Below are 20,081 nucleotides of genomic sequence, written 5' to 3'. Positions count from 1 at the left end.
ACCGTAGAACCCACATTATTTCAGACAATAAATATATTGTGTTAGGGTTAGGGACCACGAGATGGCAGCACATTTGAGCCGTCTCTCTTCACTGTGTACCGCTTAATTAGTGATAGCCTTGGGCCATCTTTCTCTGATTGGTACCAGTGGAGACTGAACTGCCCACTCAATCTCCAAAAGTTAGATAGGGCTAAATGGCCTCGCCTACTCCCCGTATACGGGAATAAAAAGGTATTAGCTGATTTTTTTTTTTTTTTGTCAGGAAATCCATAAATTTTCGGGATTTTCCATAGACATTCTCTGTCTATGCTATCGAAAGCTTTGGCAAAATCAATAAAACTGAGATACATAGTTGAATTTAGTTCAACACTCTGTTCAATTATGTTTCTAAGAATAAAAATTTGATTCATTGTGCTTCTTCCATTTTCTAAAGCCTGCTTGTTCTATTCTCAGAATTTTCTTAATGCTATTTATTATTCTGCTTATTATGTTTCTAGTGAAGATCTTTGTTGATACTGACAATAGGCTGATTCCTCTCCAATTGGTGCATTCTGTAAGATCACCTTTTTTTAGAATTTTGACTATTTGCGATTCTTTCCAGGTACTCGGAACCTTCTCAGATGCTCATATGATATTACAGTTTATACAGTTGCTGAGGTTTTTAGGTCAGCTTTGAGCAGTTCAGCACTAATGTTATCATTTCCACTTGCTTTTCTATTCTTTTGGATCTTAATTGCTTCTATGATTTCTTGCACTATGATCTCTCCCATGTTTACATGAAATTTGAATTGATTTGGCATCTCTTTGAAAGGGGATTCGATATTTGGATTTATAGAGTCGTGTTTAACATTTAATAATTCTTCGAAGTACTCTTTCCATCTTTGTTGGACTTCTTGCTCTTGAGTTAGTAGTTGACAATTTCTATCTTTAACCATACATTCATTCGTCTGATAGGTTCCTCCAAGTTGTCTTATAATTTTATAAACTTCTCCAAGATTTCCAGTATCATTTGCTCTCTGAGCATCCTCAGCCAACAGCTGATAGTAGTTTCTCTTGTCATTTCTGGCAGAGCGCTTTACCATCTTATGTACTTCTTGGTATTACTTCTGATATTCTCCACATAATCTTTCTGATTTGCAGTTGTATATTTTATCTTTTATCTTCTTCCTTTCTTCAATTAGGTTTAAAGTCTTTCCTGTAATCCATTCTTTGTGTGACTTCCCACTTGTCACTCCTAAAATATCTTCTGCAGTTTTATTGAAGGCTTCTTTACCCTTTTTCCAGTTGGCTTCAATCTTATTTTCCTCATAATTTTCATTTGATTCTTCCAAAACTGAGAATCTATTCTTCAGTTCATTGGTAAATTTCTGTTTTATTTTATTTTCCTTTAGTTAACTATCAATGTTATATTTAATTTTATTATTCTTTTTTGAATTTCTTGCTAGCTTTAATTTAACTATTGTGGTTAGCAGAAAATGGTCTGAAGCTGCATCAGCTCCTCTTTTAACCCTTACACCTTGTAATGTCCTCTTGAAAGTATTACGTATAGCAATGTGATCAATCTGGTTTTTTGTTTTTCCATCGGCAGAGATCCATGTTAGTTTGTGAATTTCCTTATGTTTAAAGATACTACCTCCTATAACGAGGTTATTTAATTCACAGAAGGATGTAAAACCTCCATTTTCATTCTGTTCACCACTCGCTTCATTTCCTATAGCACGTTCATCCTCCGTCTTTCTTTTCCCTACTTTAGCATTCATGTTCAATTATAATTAACAAGTTGTGTTTAGGGACTTTATCAATCACTTTTTGGAGTTGTTCATAGAATTGTGCTTTCTCCATTTCTTCGGCATCATTTGTGGGTGCATATACTTGTACAATGGTGAATTTCATGCAATTGCAGGGGAAATGTTTTGGCACTTAGCTAGAAGAGCCAGAACAAGAAATCATCCTTGGAAGTCGAATAATGGTGTGATTGGTAGGGATGGAAGGACTAGATTTTTTGTTTGGCGGGTTGTGAATGAGTCGGTTGTTAGTACTTTGTTAAGGGTTCAAGGAGAGATGTGATAGCTTATGTGAATAGTTTGGTTCTCCCACAATGAGTTTTCAGACTCCACAGAGGTGCCTGTACAACCAATAATAATAATAATGTGCTATGCATAACTGCATATTTGCATAGTGGGTTAGACAAGTTCTTTATAGTGAAATTACTTTATACACAATGTTTAATATCAATTTACTGGAAGAAGTTTTGGATAACACTATAAATTAAAAATGCCAAGAAATTATATTCTTGGTTTAATTCTTTATCCAAATATAAGCAAACAAAGTTTGTGCATGAAGTATCTTCACAACTGGGCCACTTGTATATAGAGGCAATTGACTTCATATCACCTGCCTTAGTATCCCATAATGCAAAGCACCCCCCCCCCCCTTTAAGGGAAGGGCACTACCCAAGCCGGTTTCAACCATTATTAAGGTATGTTAAAGTGCAGGGATACTTCTCCAAAAACTCTAAGTGATCAACATGATCACTCTAAATCTCACTGAGTGTCCCTAAGAATCACTACAAAACTCATCACTCATCATGGCAGTTTCCTGTCCTGAATTGTCCCAGGACAGAAAACTGCAGTGGCTCTACCCAGTGACAGGCAAAAACCAGCCACTGAGCAGAGCTTCTCTGCTCCACAGGAAGCAATGTTGAAATATAGATGTTGAAAGTTTTTCACTTGGTTATAGAACAAATTACAGATGTCAAGAAATTATATTTTTGGTTTAATCCTTTATCTAAGAGTAAGCAAACTTTGTAATTATTCAAATAAATATTACAATTTTCAATCTAATTAGTACATTCAACCGAACATATAAATATAGCACCAGGTCTTGCATAACTAGTAAAGTAGTTTATTACAAATAGCATTCAGCCAAAAGTTATCACATCAGACTTAATGGCATCTGAATACTTACTGTAGAAAGTGCAGCCCATATAGTACCTACTATACTGCCCTTCCTTGAACACATTTTGAGAAAAAAACACAACGGTCTCATAACCAGCTCCATTCATTCACTATTTTCCATTTGAATCTAGTCCCCCAGATTACTATACACTCATATTCAATTTATAGGTACAACCATTTGTTCTATACACTTTTAGCCAAGTGATGAAAAAATTTTCTCTGTATTAATCCCTTTAGCAACCAAAATGTTTCTATCATATCCCCTCTTTTCTGCCTATCAACAAACTTTTGCAAAACACAAATTTTCCATCTATTGTTTTAGGAGGCATTCCAAAGACCACTTACCTCCATGTCCTCTCTACTACTTCTTCATTCACAAGAAACCCAGGAGAGCAGAACTGAGCACAGTAATCTAGATGTGACCATATCAAGGCCCTATAAATGATAAATTCCTTACTTGGTGTTTTCTTCAATAACCAAGTAATCACATTAGCTACCATGGCCACCTTTGCAGTATGCCCTCTGAACTTCTATTCCCAATCTGTCTTCCCCACCCCACACACACACATTCCAAATCCCTAGCTTCATCAATTTTCAGCTGGCTTGGTTGGCTGAGTGGTTAGAGTATCCATTCTCCAGCTAAGCGGCTACAGTTTGAATCCCACCAAAAGGATGGATGTTTGTGATTGTCCTACTAACCAATTACCATATGTACTGCTGTGACTTGCTGCTGTATGACCCTTGATGTCTTTGTACTATAAAAAAAAAATTTTTAAATCAAATCAATCATCAATTTTCTGGAGTACAAGTTCATCAATGTGATACACAGTTTGTAATATTTTCATCCCAAAATACATAACTTTACACTTTTCCATATTATTATTATTACGTCACCTCCAGGGAGTCCAAAGACTCATTGAGGGAGAGCATCTACTCTCTGTCTCCACCACTCAATCCACCAGCTACAACGAACCGCAACTACCATCATCATCTACACCAATGGCATCTTCCGCCCACTACCACCACTAGTATTTTCAGAGACAATCACAAACATCCATGTCCATGGCAGGATTTGAACCCACAGCCTTTTGGCTGGAGAGCAGATACTCTAACCACTTGGCCAACCAGGCTGGCATTAACGTTATAATTTGTTCTATACTTTCAGCATGTGTAAATCATTTTGCAAGATTGCTACATTACCTTGATTAACTATTACACTACCCAATTTTGCATCATCAGCAAACAACTGAATATTTCTCTTCAAATCATCCTTTATCATTTGTGAACCTATTAAACAGTAGTGGTCCAAGCATGAAAACTTGCAGCCACCTGGTGGATTCTTCTCTTCCACATACTACTCTTTGATATCTGTTCATCAGTCATACTCATATCCCTATTGAGTGTATAACTTTATGCTTACTAACATTAAACTGACATCCATTATTCCCCCCCCCCCCCCGTTTCAGGTTATTAAAATTATTCTGTAAGTGATGTATATTAGTAGAATCGCTGATTATCCTGCCTATCTTTGCATCATCAGAAAACAACTGAACATTTCCTGTCAGGTCATTCCCAATATCATTAATGTATAGACTGAACAACAATGGTTCAAAGACTGATCCTTGGGGAACATCACTTATTCACCTAAAATCTGGTAGATTCACATCCACCATATACCACTTTCTGATACTTATGCATCAGCCACCCACTTATCCAAGTCAATAGTTTATATTTCATTCCCATATTCTCAAGTTTATGCAACAGTCTTTCATGTGGTATCAAATACCTTAGAAAAATTAACAAGTATCATATTTTTCCATTCTCTTTATCCAAATCAGCTGTAACATTATTATAAAATATGAGCAAATAGCTAAAACATGATCTCCCTCTAGTAAATCCATGCTGTTTTTTGCAAATTATAGTTCAACTATCAAACCCATGCTGTTTTTTGCAAATTATAGTTCAACTATCAACCCATTTATACATGTTAGTTCTTACCAACTTCTCTAAAATCTTCACCGCCATTCCAGAGATACTAATGAGTCAATAATTAGACACATTGATTTTTTGCACCACCTTTTTATCATACTGTAGAAAGTTTAGTTTTAAGTTTTATTAAATTCTTTTCATCGATTGCCATCTGATTTCTATGCACACAAGTAAGATCCTAGATATATATACACTATTGTTAGATCTTGAATGGGAACTCTTTCAACAAAAGAGTCATTCATTCAAGATTTAACAAGAAACACAATTCTGAGCTAGAAATACTTGTACTATTAGTTAAGAAAGCAAAATATAAAAGAAAACCTGTTACAATTACCTTAGAAAGAAGTAAAGTTGAGGAGAAAATTGTATGTCTAAGTAGAATTATATTGTTAAAGTTATTGATGTCAAAATTATACTCTGTGTAAGAATGTAAATCTCAGTGCAAACAAAGGTTCAAAGGTTACTAGCTAGTTGCCTACGATGACATAATGCCTGCAGCGGAAGCATTTGTGGAAGGCGAGCTGAACTCACAATCGGCAAAATGAGTGCTCTTCAAGGAGCAAAAGTGTGATGCAATCGCGTAGGGACGAATAGAAGAGCACAATGAGAGATCCTCCAATATGAAAAGAAGGCGCTACAAAGAAGAATAAAAAGTGAGTTCACTCGGGTTTGAATCCCCCCGTTTTTTCTGTTCCTGTTTTCCCGTGTGGTCAAGCAGAGTACTGACCAATCGATGGCACTGGAAGTAATCTCCTTCCCGGTTGCTATCTGAAGGAGTCGGGTGTGAGCTGACAGCAAACACCAACTAGGGCCATCGGTAAAAGTTTACCGATGTTAGACAGCAGAAAAGTTCCCCAAAAAGGACGACTGAGATGACGATATCGATCCAGTAGACGAGCGTTTGTGCGGCAAAGTGCAAGGAATGGCAATTTGTGTCGATCAGCATAACCTCCACGTGGACGCGACACGATAAAGCAGAAAGACATCTGACTACAAAGGACAGACGAAAGAAGCACGATATCCTCTCAGGACACTGGTAATGTACAGTAAATTCCTTATTCTTGTAACAATTAGTATTGGGGTAAAGAGAGAAGAACAGATTTCTAATTGAGAAGAAAGAGAACTTTTAAGTGACTTTTGTGCTCAGTAACGTGTTAATCATATTGGACTAGTAGTCTGAAAGTATGCAACACTTAGTTGAATGTGAATTGATCTTTGTTAGCAAGTTTTACTTAGAATTTTGAACTAGTGTTTTATGATGAATGTGTACTTATTTAACCTAGAGATTAAAATAGAGTATTTGATAATTAGAATGTTCCCTATTGCTTAGCTAGTGAATTAGAATTTTGATATGACATACCTTTGATGTGTGGAAGTTTATTGTATGTAATTTGATAATTAATAAACATGTTTTTTCTATGTAAGTCTGAGTTTGTCTGAGCATGAGACTAATTTTACCACTCGCTAAAGTTCAAACCTGTGAATAAGAGGAAATTAAAGAAAGTTATAGGCCATGACTGCAATGTTGAAGTTTCTATAGGCACTTAATACTTTAACAAGATTAGGTAATACTTGAACTCTGGGAAGGTTTCTTTGTACAAGAATTCTTCGGTACTAGGACTTTGGCTGGCGCAGCTATATCAAACAAATTTTGTCAGAGTTCTGAAAGGAGAAGTGGCCCCAGAGAGATAGGTTAGAGATTTCAGGCTTAGTAGGTATGACAGGGATTTAGGATAGAGAAATAACAGAAAAGTGACGACATAACAAATGGCACAGAGTAAATATTTAACTCTATCTACCAATAATTGTCCAGATAATTCAGCAATTTACAATTGATACTAGCAGGCAAACCCTAATATCAGGTATGTCCACCTTTGGCTTTGGTCACCTTCTGCACCCTTTGAGGGAGGCTTTCCACCAATGTGCAGCAGACATCAGGTGGAATTTGTCTCCATTCCTCCATCAAAGCAGAGACAGATTGAGGACAACTGGTCTGGAGCTCAATCACCACTCCAATTTATCCCACAGGTGTTCAATGGGGTTGAGGTCAGGATTCTGTGCCTTAGGCCAGGCCAGGGCAGTCGTTTTACACCCATCTCTTTATACAATTCCATAAAAACTGCAGCTTTGTAGCATGGGGCATTGTCGTCTTGATAGTCACATGGGTCCGTTTCATAAAAACTCCATAGTGTTGGCAACAGCACCTGATTATCCAGAATATCAAGGTACTCAGCTGCCTTCATGGAACCACAGATAAGATAACAATCAGCGGTCCCACTCCAAACCAGCTGAATGCATCCCATACCATTACTGCTCCTCCACCACCAAACTTTACTCTAGGTACAACACACTGTGGTAACAAGCATTCACCAGGTTGCCTTCACACCCACACCATGCCATCAGACTGGAAACATGTGAACCTCGATTCATCGCTCCAGAGTACCGTTTTCCACTGGTAAATTGTCCAGTTCACATGCTCTTTGCACCAGGCCAGACGAGCTGCCTTGTTCATTGTTGTGATGTTTGGCTTGTGTGCTGCTGCTCTTCCATGTAAACCCTCCGTGATGTTACTGATGCTCTGAAACTCATCATGGATGGTCTATGCCAATTGTAGCCAGTTTTTGCATGCCACCTGTTTTAACATCCTCCTGGGACAGGAGGGCGTTAGTCATTTTCGGCAGCCACCCTGAGTATTTTCCTTGCACTAGTGATGCCAGAAGATTTCCATTTGTTGACCACATTGCCAACTGTTGCTTTTGGATGCTCCTGTTGAGTGGCAATGGCATGTAGGGACATGCCACCGATGTGACAGCCCAAGATGACATCTCTCTCTCTCGAAGTCACTGAGTTCATGTTGTGTTGCCATACCACCTGTATTCAACTGCTATGATGAAATACTGCTTCCTATAATTGGCACACTGGTTTTTATGTTATTAAAAAACCTGGAATGTTCCATGACTTCAAATAACAGCGGTGTCCGGACAATTATTGGTAGATAGCGTATATATTACTATGATAATTATCTCCTATTTTTAAAAAACAATATTAACTTCCACAATAATTAAATAAATGTCTGAAACAATATCTAAAAAAAACACTAAATCACATCTTATCTGAACCCAAGCTAAAAAGAACACGCTTCTTAACTACATCTGGACTTCTGGTAAAAGAAGCAGTTTGTTATCCTGAAAAACTGCCTTTCTCCTGCAAAAGTCTTGAAAATAACTGTAGATTTCCTATTCACAGTGAGAGATATGAAAAGTTCAGAGAAATTCAATAAGAAATAAGAAAAGTTCTGTGTTTGGTCTCAAGAGCAGAATTTCCAGATTACTAGTATTAATACTAATGTACTAAAGGTGTGCAAACATTACATGACTGGGATTCTCAGCCCCCCCCCATACCTGATTATTTTATGCCAAAAGAAGTTCAAGGTTAATGTTTAAGGATCTGGATGTCATCAAAGGTAAAAATAAGGTACAATTTGCTGCCTCATCTTCCCAAAATCATTGCACTCTTTTCTCACAAGCAGTGCTTATCATCTGTATGGCTATGGAACTGTGCTTCTAGGTTTAAGGAATGTTTCCCAAATCCTCTTTAGAAGGTTCTAGAGTAATCAGATTGATTAATGATTTTCTTACTCCACTGTATGTCAATTTCTACTGCATGCTTCCTCTGAGATACAGTTGACTCATTATAGTAAACCTATGGAGAGAAAACAGTTTAGTTTGTTATAGTGGTGGATAGTTCTATGGTGAATTTCATTTAGAACAGCATTATGTTAATGGGACATTAGTAGGAAGTTTTTGGTGGTCTGTTATATTGAGTGAATTTGTTATATAATGATATTTGCTATAGTTAAAATAAGGTAATTAGAATGACTGTACATCTTTCATCATACAGCTGAACCAGCACCTCTAATTTTGTTACTTTCCTCAAGATCTACTAAAACTTGGATAGTAATCTGTCACCATGCATTTGAAGTCCAGCTCATGCACTATTACTACTCATATTCATTCACCTCTGCTGCTTCTTTTAATATTTGGGAATGTGTTCCATAGTTTCAAGAAACAAAAGTTGCAGTTGTTCAAGGCAAAAATGTCTAATGTGCCTATGCTATAAGTTTCAACTTTTTTACAGGTGGTATTGCTATAAAAATATTTTCAATGAAAATTTCTCCTAAAGCTTATTTTTCATAAACTACCTAAATATTTTTTTATATTCAAGTTCTACTTAATTTCTTCAGTGACAGAAATTCCAAGTTTATTAATAAACAATTTTGCCATTTCATAGTAATCAGTCTAAAATAACACTAATAAAAGATATCACACTTTTTCCTATAGAATATTTCAGATTTTATCACCAGTATCTTTGCTAAAATATAGGCCATTTGGCTTGTTTGATTCAAATCCAACATCTGATCTTCATCTGCTTTTTTTTTTTTTATGTATCCATTTTGTATGTAACATCTTGTATCCATTTTTTTGTGCATTTATAATTTCATTTATTAATGCGATAAATAAAAATGAAAATCCAATGAATTTTTTAAAGCACAAATTATATAGAAGTTTTGATGATATATACTTAAATTACTTAATGAAAGAAAATATGAATTAAAAGATACATTGCTAAAAAGTAAGTCCCAGTAATCTATGTTTCAAGTTTTGATTCAGGTGATAGCAGATCTTAATGCCAAAAGGTACAATTATGACTAAGTAAAGTTTAAATTTTCAAATACAAAAACAAAACACTTACCAATCCTGAACTGCTTATAGCTATACAACCTTCACTAGGTTTCCCACCAAACTGCCGAACAGATGGTCCAAATCGCACATAGATGTATTTCTCCAAATATAGGAAACTATCTTTCCTTTCCATATTAATTCCAATCTACAAGATGAAAACAGGTTTAATTTTTGGGTAATGAAAGATTCTTACTCATAACCCAATGTTTTTTAAATATATGCCAAGCAAAAATGCAGGATGACAATAAAACAAATGTAAGAAAATAATCACAATCATAAAAAGGTACATTCATGTATCAGATTCTTGTATATGACATCATTCACCATCATAACAGAACTTAAAAGCTTTTTTTTGGCACATATGCTGTAGACATAATTTTATTTACTTTTGTCCTATAACCGAACCATTTAAAATGAGCCAATATAAACTTTCCTTAAGCAGTGCTGAATCAAAGACTAGTACAACAATGAACACTACTACTACCCTGTAGCATCATTACAGCATACTGACATCAAGGATTGACAAAGCTGTTTATATTCACTGGCCTGGTTGGCTAAGTGGTTAGTGTGTCCATCCCTCAACTGACAGGTTGTGGGTTCAAATCCAGACATGGATATTTGTGATCGTGTTTAGGTGAGAGATGAATTTCACTGCCCAGTGTGAGACCACGACACTGCTTAAAGGAGGCCTGAAAAAGTTCCGTGTTTGGTCTCTAGAGCAGAGTTTCTAGATTAGGTAAAGTGTACATTTAAAAAAAAAAATTACAAAATTGAATAAAATTAGAAAAAATTCTTAACTCAGCTATGGTACTAATGTACTATATGTTGAAAACCTTTTGTGGGTAGGAGTTACATAAAAAAATAAATAAAAAGACAGCATTATAGTTCCACTGCTCTTGAAGGAATTACAGTTGACTCATTACAGCAAAAACCACTATAATAAATTCATTCACTATAACAAACTGCTGAAAAGCCCCAACCAAAGTTCCCATAGGTATAATGCTATGATAAAAGACTTTCACTACAGCAAACAGTCCATTATAACATTTCTGTGGCTGTTATGAGCCTGCTATAGTGAGAGTGAGTTGACTGTATAATGTCTTTGGCAAAGTTATATTATTCAAAGAACTCTTCAGATAGTACTTTTATAAAAATCCAATGAGTATCAAAAAAGGTATAGAGCAGAGATGGCTAAGTTCAAGAGCCACATAGGACATTTTTCAGATATTCCAGAGCTGTAAGATATTTTCTACAACATTTAAAACTTTTCTATCATGTGGTAGAAGGCAAAGCTCTCCTTCCTATTTAAAAATTATTTTCTTCTTTATATTTCCATTTCTTATACTTTGTTTGTTTGGTCATTTTAAACAACTAAAGGGTTGAGTAACTTACATTTCTAAATCTGAAAAAAGCAAGCAGTGTTTCACCTTAGAAACCAATTTTAAAATACATTTACTTACCACAACACAAGAGGGTAAGTTGTGGATACTGGTGTGTAGTGATTGTTGTTAACTACATTATCACATTGGTGCCTGTCATGCAGAACAAAATGATGTATGTGTGATGTATTTTACTGCCAAATCATTTTTTTTTGTTTTTATTTGTTTCTATTATATGGAAAAAAATCATATGTATCGATATGTGTTGTATTTTATTTGTGCTATTATATGTATTGATGTGTGTAAAAAATATATCATAAATGATTGTTTTATTATAAATGCAATAAAAACCAAAATTGCCTTGAGAGCCAATATTTGGCGCTGCTATAGAGCTTTTATGACAAAACAACTCATTTTTGGATCACATATATTCTAGACATATAATTTTGTATTAACCAATTCAAACAGTCCAACTGAAACCAAAACAAAAATGATTTACCAAATTTTAACAGAACTCCTAAATACCAAATTCCATTCAGTCAATGAGAAATTATTAATATCAGTTCAAAACATTTTGGCAATAAAAATAAAAAAAGCACTTTACTAAAATAAAAAGCCAAAATCGCCGAAGTGAAGCCTTTTGGCTCTTTATTTTAGTAAATACTTTACGCACCGACCGAGAATTTGCTTACGGAAAACACACCTCCTCCAATGCTTCGAGTTCCTTAGTACTGAGAGTTTTTGCTCTCTAGGTTTCTGCCTAGTCTCTGGCGAATGGGTGGATGGAATTTAATAAAAAAACTTTTCAAACCAATGAGTTTGAAAAGCTGTGAGGCTAGTGAAACCTTATAATGAACCAATAGGAGGGGAATATATGGATGCTCACAGCATTTTTTTTGTCGCCTAAACAGTTTGGCTAGGACAACTCTCAGTATGGCTGCGGTGTATTCCCGCTAGCTCTCTGGTCAATTTTCACACGAAACTTTTATAGTTTCTGTATTCGGCTTTGAAATGATGTTGGATTTAATATCCACTTAATTCAGAAAAATGCACTGATTGAAATCAGAGTGGATATGCACAAGATGTGCAGTGGAGAATTTAGGATATGCACAAGATGTCTACATGGACATTTTGTGCATATCCTAAAATTCCATCCACCCAAAGCAAAGTTATTGTGATATATAACTTCAACATATTTCACCCCTTTCTTTGTACTTGTGCAATCAATAATTTAACTGAGACAAAAATGGGAATGGCTCACCAAAATTTTTATAAGGATTCCAAATATCAAATCAGAAAAATCAATCCATTCAAATTCATAAATAATCTTGCATATGATAACATATCACATGAAATAATATTATTATTCTACAGTATGTAATATTGTTCATATTAGGTTAATTTGTTGTAGTTATCTGTTTTTTTATGTCAGAAATTCGTTATTTAGCTTTCAAGAAAAAAGTTATACATTTTGTAATAAAGTAGATATTGTCTGTATGGTGCCAATGCATAAAAGAACAATAGCAGCCACCATGTTCTTATTGGGGGAGTTTAATATGAAAGATTTGGTTTAGGGCAGTGTGTGAGATGCATTTGTTGTGAAAAGTGAAAGATTTGTGGAAGGAAAGTGAGACTAGTGAATGAATATGCAGGAAGTGATTTGAGAATCAATGCTGGTTCGTATGGAGAGAGTAAAGCAAGTGATGGTGGAGTAGCAAATATTAATAAATTGGGAAAAAGTGCTGAAAATATTGTTGAAAGTGATGGAAGGGCAGGAGAATAAAGAGGGCCTCATGGTATGCTTATTTAGACTCCTTCACAGGACAAAGTGTGAGATCAAATGAGTGTAGCGACATTAGACTAGTAGGCCGACAAGATAAAAAAAATATGAAGTGTGAGGTACAAAACAAAAACTAAGAGGGAGAAGTGGAAGAAGGAGAGTAAGTTGATTCTATGATAAAAGATGCACTTAGTGAGCATGCAATTAAAATCTTGTTTCCCTGGTATAAAATTAATATTAGTGCAGCTGGATGGAAAAAAAAAAATAGTGAAAGAAATGATTATTTTTAGACTGGCAGTAATGACTTGAAAGGAAAAAAAAAAAATTGTATGAGAGAAGATATAAAAGCATTATGGGAAGAAGCAAAAAAGAGAGATTAAAGATTGTACTGTCACACTATGATAGAGGAAGAGGACAACAAATACAAATGAATTAATGTGTAGTTGTGCAAAAGGAATGATGTACAATTTGTACATATATGGACTGAACTTAACCAACAGAAGAACTTGCATAATGCTGAGAGATTGCAATTAAGAGGATGTGGAGTTTGTCTCGAGAAAGCATTGTTCAAGAGTGTCAAAAAAGTGTAATGCAAGTAGGTTGTAAATTGAGCATCGATAGCCTTAATGGATCATGCTGTCAGCACGTTAAGTTGAGAACATAACTGTTGTTACACCTAAGCAAGTTCCAAAAGTCAAAATAATGGTATTTGTTGAATGTGGAATACAAGGGTGGTCTGAAAAGTTCTTGGCCTAACAATGAAAAAAAAAACGAATTTATAATTTCAAAATTTTTTTATATTTCAACATAATCTCCCTTAAGACTAATATATTTATTCCAGCAATGCTCTAGTAGCATTATCCTGTCCCTGTAATGGTCCTCAGTAAGATCTGCAAAATACCCCTCTACAGCTGCAATTACCTCTTGATACGAAGAAAAACGCTGACTAGCGAGGAAGAGTTTTAGTTTAGTTTAGGGAAGAGATAGAAGTCAGAAGCAGCCAAATCTGGGGAATAGGGTGGATGTTCCAACAATTCATAGTGCAGATCCCTTAATTTTCCCACTGCCAAATCACCTTTGTGGGCAGGTGCATTGTCCTGACGAAAAATGATTTTTTTCTTCTGCAAACCGGGTCTTTTCTCACAAATTTTTTCATCTAGTCTGGTTAAAAGATCAGAATAATATCCCCCGGTTATTGTTTTACCCTTTTCAAGATAATTAATAAACAAAATGCCTTTAGTACCCAAAACACCAATGCCATGACCTTTCCTGTTGATGGAACCAACTTTGTCTTCTTGGTGCTGAACAACCAGCATCTGTTCACTGTTTTGACTGCTGTTTGGATTCTGGTGTGTAATGGTGAATCCAAGTCTCATCCACCATAATAATAAATCAATGCACAAAATCAGTTTTATTCTTGTTAAAATGCTCCAAGCACTGTTCAAAGATTTCCATGTGAGTGCATTTTTGATCTGCTGTGAGCAAGCATGGCACCCATCTTGTGGAAAGCTTTTTCATTTGCAATTCTTCATGCAAAATATATCCTACATGTTCTTTTGAAATGCCTATAGTCTCAGCAATTTCACACACTTTGACTCGTTGGTCATCCAATACCATATCGTACGCTTGTTCAACGATTTTTGGTGTTGTTACACTTCTTGGACGACCTTCACATGGATCATCTTCAAGGTTGGTACGGCCACGTTTAAACTCGGCAGCTGATTTCTTAATTGTTGAAAACAAAGGAGAGTGCCCATAAATAAACTTTTATGAACTTGGAATGAATTTCTTTTGGCATTAAACCTTCTTTTACAATTTTATAATGCAAAATATATCCTACATGTTCTTTTGAAATGCCTATAGTCTCAGCAATTTCACACACTTTGACTCGTTGGTCATCCAATACCATATCGTACGCTTGTTCAACGATTTTTGGTGTTGTTACACTTCTTGGACGACCTTCACATGGATCATCTTCAAGGTTGGTACAGCCACGTTTAAACTCGGCAGCTGATTTCTTAATTGCTGAAAACAAAGGAGAGTGCCCATAAATAAACTTTTATGAACTTGGAATGAATTTCTTTTGGCATTAAACCTTCTTTTACAAAGAATTTTATAATGCACGATACTCAATTTTATCCATTTCAAGGGATACAGACAACACTTTTGCTTCACACAGTTGTATAAAGCAAACTACTTGATAGAATGACTTGCAATTTCACATGGATGCTTATGAAAGATGTACCAACTTAGGAAAAAAAAAAAAAATCGTGCCAGTAGTGTTGCCATCTATGGTCAAGGCCGAGAATTTTTCAGACCACCTTCGTATATGACCTGCCTCCAGTTATAACCAATAATATTCATTTAGATATGGCCAACAGATTAATCCAATTCAAACCTCCCAAGGATATGCCAAAAAAAAAGAAATGAATACTTTAAAAGAGCTATACAATAATAACTAAAGCAGTCAAGGTAATGCAACTGTGATTATGAATCTAACAGAATATGAAAACAAAATGCACATACTTTTACACAACAAATCATAGATCATGATCCTATTAGCTCACAAATAAATAAAGTTCATAAATTACTAAGAAAGTCACTTCCTGGCCAAAAGAAATTGTTAACAAACTCGAGCCTTTTCATGTTTAGTTTCAATATTACTTCACTATTTACCATTGTTATATATTTGCTGGGTCTGCGCCATTGTTATGTATTGACGTTTGCACTATTTTATGTCATTGCTCTTCCTAAAATAATTTACTTCCTTTATGAATTTACCCCTCTATAACTACAAGACTTACAAAATTTCCTTGACTCTAATATCTGTATCACTTCTTACGTGTTCATTCTATAAGGAAAGCAAATTCTATATCTCTGGCAGATTCCTAATTTTACTCACGTGCTTACCCTGACTGTTAAAGGTTATGCCTTGCTAAAAGAAATGAATCCTCTAATTTCTTCCTGGGGTTGTCTCTTCTTCAGATATTGACAAATTTATTTTTTAAAGCTGCACCAGCCAATATTTTAGAATAGAGGAGACTCTTATTCAGGGAGACTTTTACAGACATTTGGTGCACATAAATTTAGTGCTTAAACTCATAAATTAAATGCTCTACTGTGGCTAAGTTAATTCTGGTTTGCAGTCGTAACAACCTCTATAACATGTTATGTCTTTCTTTCACCCCACTGCTATGGTTCAGATTAATGAGTGGTAGTTTTGGTTCACATCACAAGCAAAACTCAGGTATAAAAGAAAAAACATATTTATTGGAATCTAAAGACATAATATACACTTAGACCAATCTCACTTTCAATTAGTTCAATGACATGCTAAATCAAACCTTTTCAAACTGATTAATACTCTAATACATGAACAATAAATCCTTCTTTTGAGTTAGAGACTTAACACACATTATACACTTCTACCAAATTTTCTACCTACTATTTTAGTCTTGCATAATAAACTAGTCACAATCATCTATAATCATTCCTAACAATTTGTCTTATGGATATCAGCCACTGCTAAATAATCACTTAAAGTTCTCAAATACTGTCCATACTTGATTAATACATTACAATGATCTTTCCCTTTTTCCGACTGGGTAATTATACAACAAAATCTGTACTTTACCATTTCTTGGGGCAGGGTCTCCAGGTCCGTCTGAAATGTCCTTCTTTGTTTGAATTCTCTTTCGATACTTCCATAAGCCTGTGTCCACGTGGTGGGTCACTATGGTCATCAGATTAAACTATGCTCTACACCTAATGTTTTTTCCCTCATCTATTCTTGATCTGTTTTGGACCATCCTCGTTTCTAGCTGCCGGTTCATAATATACGTCCGAAATAGTATTCTATCGGAACTTTCAGCGAAGGCAGCATGTGCCGACATCTCACGCTTCAGTACCGGCAGAAATTCAGACATCGAAGGGAAAGGCGCACCCTCTGATATCGAACTATTGCCAAGAAACACCATCAGGAACCACCAGTCCATGAGAGAAGTCAAATCATCATACAGCAAAACAGGCGGAAAAAAGCCTTGAGAAAGGAGTGCAAACCCTTTTTATTCTCTCTTCACTTCCCCCTTTTTAGCACTCTCTTACTACTTTCTGCGATCTTTTCCCGCCCGCTACTTTCTTCGTCCGCAGCAACTTCGGCACATCGTGAGATCATAGCAGCGTCTTCCGGGAAACAAATGTGCGTCGCTTTCCAAGATTGCCAATGCCTTAGGCCCGCCCATGACCTTTGGACTAATGATTACATCTAATTTACCCATTCATTGTATACATGATGCATTTCATATAATACTAATTTATACACGAAGTTCTTTACATAGTATTACAATTCTACTAAAAGGTGGTAATTCTATTTCTATTTACAGTTAGTACTTTATTTCTTCTGTTTGAGTACAAGTTTTTTCTCTCAGCTGATTTTTCTGACTTGTTAAATCCTGAATGAATTGTTTCTTTAATAAAGTGCTTCATTCAGGATGTAACACCACTGTATCATTAATTGAAATCCTGGATTTCAGTTAATGATACAATTTACAATACATGCTGTAAATTGTATCAAATTTACAGTACATGCTGGTTATTTTGCATGGCAAGGGAAGATATACAAAGAACAGCTATGAGCTCACCCCATCCACTTTAGCCAATTTCTACTTATCAAGCAGTGAATACAGCTACTCTCAAACCAGTGGTGTGACTGCACTATGTTGTTGATGTGTTTGATATTTAGCCACATGGTCCAGACACATTAGATATGTATTTAGTGTATTTAAATAGTCAACACCTTAAAATCCATTTCACAATGGAACAGGAAGCTAGCACCTGTCTGCTCTTCTTAGGTACACTAGTCATACACTTTACTAATGGTTCATAATCATTTTTCTGTTTACAGAAACCCTACACATGCATGGAGATATTTGCATAAGCAATCACACCATCATTCAACTCAATAACTTGGTATCCTAAAAACATTTACTTAAAAACAAAGCCAGAGCTGTCTGTTCTAATGACAATGCTCTTACCACTGAATTACTTGTGTAACACCTTTTTAGCCAATGGCTATAATATCCTCAAAGAATAGACAAGATACTAAATGCTCTAGAGCAGTGCTTCCCAAACTTCTGGATGTCAGGGCCCCCTTTGCAAAAATTAAAATATTTCACGGCCCCCCTCGAAAAAAAATCGTAGTAGAGAGATATATTATTATAATATTTATTGTATTTATATTCAATACAAAACATACACAGCGAATATTGCAAAAATCAAATGCATATATTACATTTTTTGCCTCTTACCGTTTGGTTCTGAAGATGATGTGGGCTGTTCTGGTAAAATATGAAATACTGTCCTTTTTTTATTGAGTCTGTTTCTGCTTCTTCTGATTGTTCGCAGGATTTTTTTTTATTTTTTATCAGCCACTTATCCATCTCAGGGTTAAATTTTTTAACGTAGAATAAATCAAATAATATCACCACTTACCGATACTGGCACACCACAGACTGATAACATGAAATTAGTGAATATTACCTGAATAAGGGAATCCCTCGAACAGGAACATTTTTCTCTTTTGTGACTTTTCTCCCTTTACGGTAATTAAGCCTAACGTGAAACAGACAGCAAAGGCAGGTTATTAAAACGTGCATATGATTGGTGCGGTATTAACAAAAGATCGCGCAACCGAAATATAAAAGCATAGCTGACAAGTGAGTTGAAATGCTAACTCTCTTCAATCGAATTCCATATGTGAAACTGCCATAACATTCATTATATATATATATATATTACTTAGTTTTTAATTTTAACACGTTCGGTTGAATTTTATTGCTGCCTTGGGAACTCGAACTCACACACATCTAATTAATAACAATAGTTTTTAGTTATATAGTGTGTTTGCCCATGCAACATATGGTTTTGTTTCAGTCTATACAGCATGGTTTCTGTATGAGGGGATATGCGATTCATTAATTAGTGTGTTTTTATCCCAGTTGTCTCTAATTGCACTATTTGTTGAGAAATATACACAGACTCCTCATACCTTATTCACTGGCATAATAAAAGTACTCGTTTTTATCACCTCTGCAGTATAGTGGCTGTTAGGGAGGGCGTGTAGTTTACCACTGCAAGGGAGTTACTATCTACCCACATGAACTTGTTTAAGCTTTTTTTCATGTGTGAAGTATATGCGAAACTTTTATTGGTAACAAAAAACTAGCTCGGATGACAGTGATAATATAAAACGAGTTTTGATATGTATATAAAGTCAATATCAACAGTCCCTGATTACGAACGCGTGATGAAAGGGACAGGAAGATTTGGAACTTCCCTGGAGAGCATTCGAAGTAAATACAATTAACCACTCCTTTGAAATGAAACATATGAATAAGCAATATTTACTAATATGCGTTAAGCATCGAAATACACAGGAAGCAAAGTTTGTGAACCAACACCAATGTGTGAATTTTTCCACTAAAATATAAAAAATAACAAAAAAGAAATAATCTTTTTCTTCTTCCTAACATGGAATATAGGCCATGTGGCCTGTTCCGGTCTCATGCCATCTCTTTCTTGGTCTTCCGATTCTTCTTTTTCCACTTATTTTGTATCTGTATAATATTTTTGGTAGTCTGCTGTTGTCCATTCGATTTAAATGTTCTAGCCATTTTTGTTTATACTGTCTTATGTAGTAATTAATTGGTTTGATTTTTAGGGATTGTAAGATTTCTTCATTTGTTTTGTGGTCCCACTTGGTATATCCAGTGTTTTTCTGAGGAACTTCATTTCTGCTGTTTGAATTCGTTTTTCATCTTTCCTTTTCATGGTACATGTTTCGCTTCCGTATAGTAGAGTTGGTTTTGACAAGACATTATATAGTCTGATTCTAGTGTGTTTTTGTACCAGGGATGGCTTAAATATACTATTTATTATGCCATTTACTTTGACAAAGTTTGATATTTTAGTGTCTATGTCTTTTTCTTCTTCGTATGATAGAACACATCCCAAGTATCTGAAAGTGTTTACTTGTTCTAGTATTTTATTATCTATCACTATTTTACTTCTTATTGGGTTTTCTCCTTTGAATGCCATTATTTTTGTTTTTTCTTTGGATATTGTCATATTATATTGCTTTGAGATATCATTTAATGATTTTAATGATCTTTGTAAGTCTTCTTCTGATGTAGCTAATACTATTTGATCATCTGCAAATAGTAGTGTATCTATCTTC

At 35.2% G+C, this 20,081-nt stretch overlaps 1 protein-coding gene across 3 annotated transcripts in view; it reads right to left on the bottom strand.

Moving 5' to 3' along the window:
* Positions 1-20,081, bottom strand: part of MED16 (mediator complex subunit 16) — a 200,591-nt gene that overhangs the window by 146,790 nt on the left and 33,720 nt on the right. For all 3 annotated transcript variants that reach the window (XM_090402741.1, XM_090402742.1, XM_090402743.1), the window contains exon 5: positions 9,699-9,833. In XM_090402741.1, the coding sequence (XP_090258867.1) occupies positions 9,699-9,833 (135 nt within the window). The remainder of the gene's footprint in view (positions 1-9,698; positions 9,834-20,081) is intronic.

This window comes from Typopeltis vanoorti, chromosome 13, assembly GCF_054136105.1.
Source record: "Typopeltis vanoorti isolate ZY-2024b chromosome 13, IOZ_Tvanoo_1.0, whole genome shotgun sequence".
Taxonomy (NCBI): Eukaryota; Metazoa; Arthropoda; class Arachnida; order Uropygi; family Thelyphonidae; genus Typopeltis; species Typopeltis vanoorti.
Note: the sequence above shows the minus strand (reverse complement) of the source record. Positions and strands in the feature narration are given on the sequence as shown.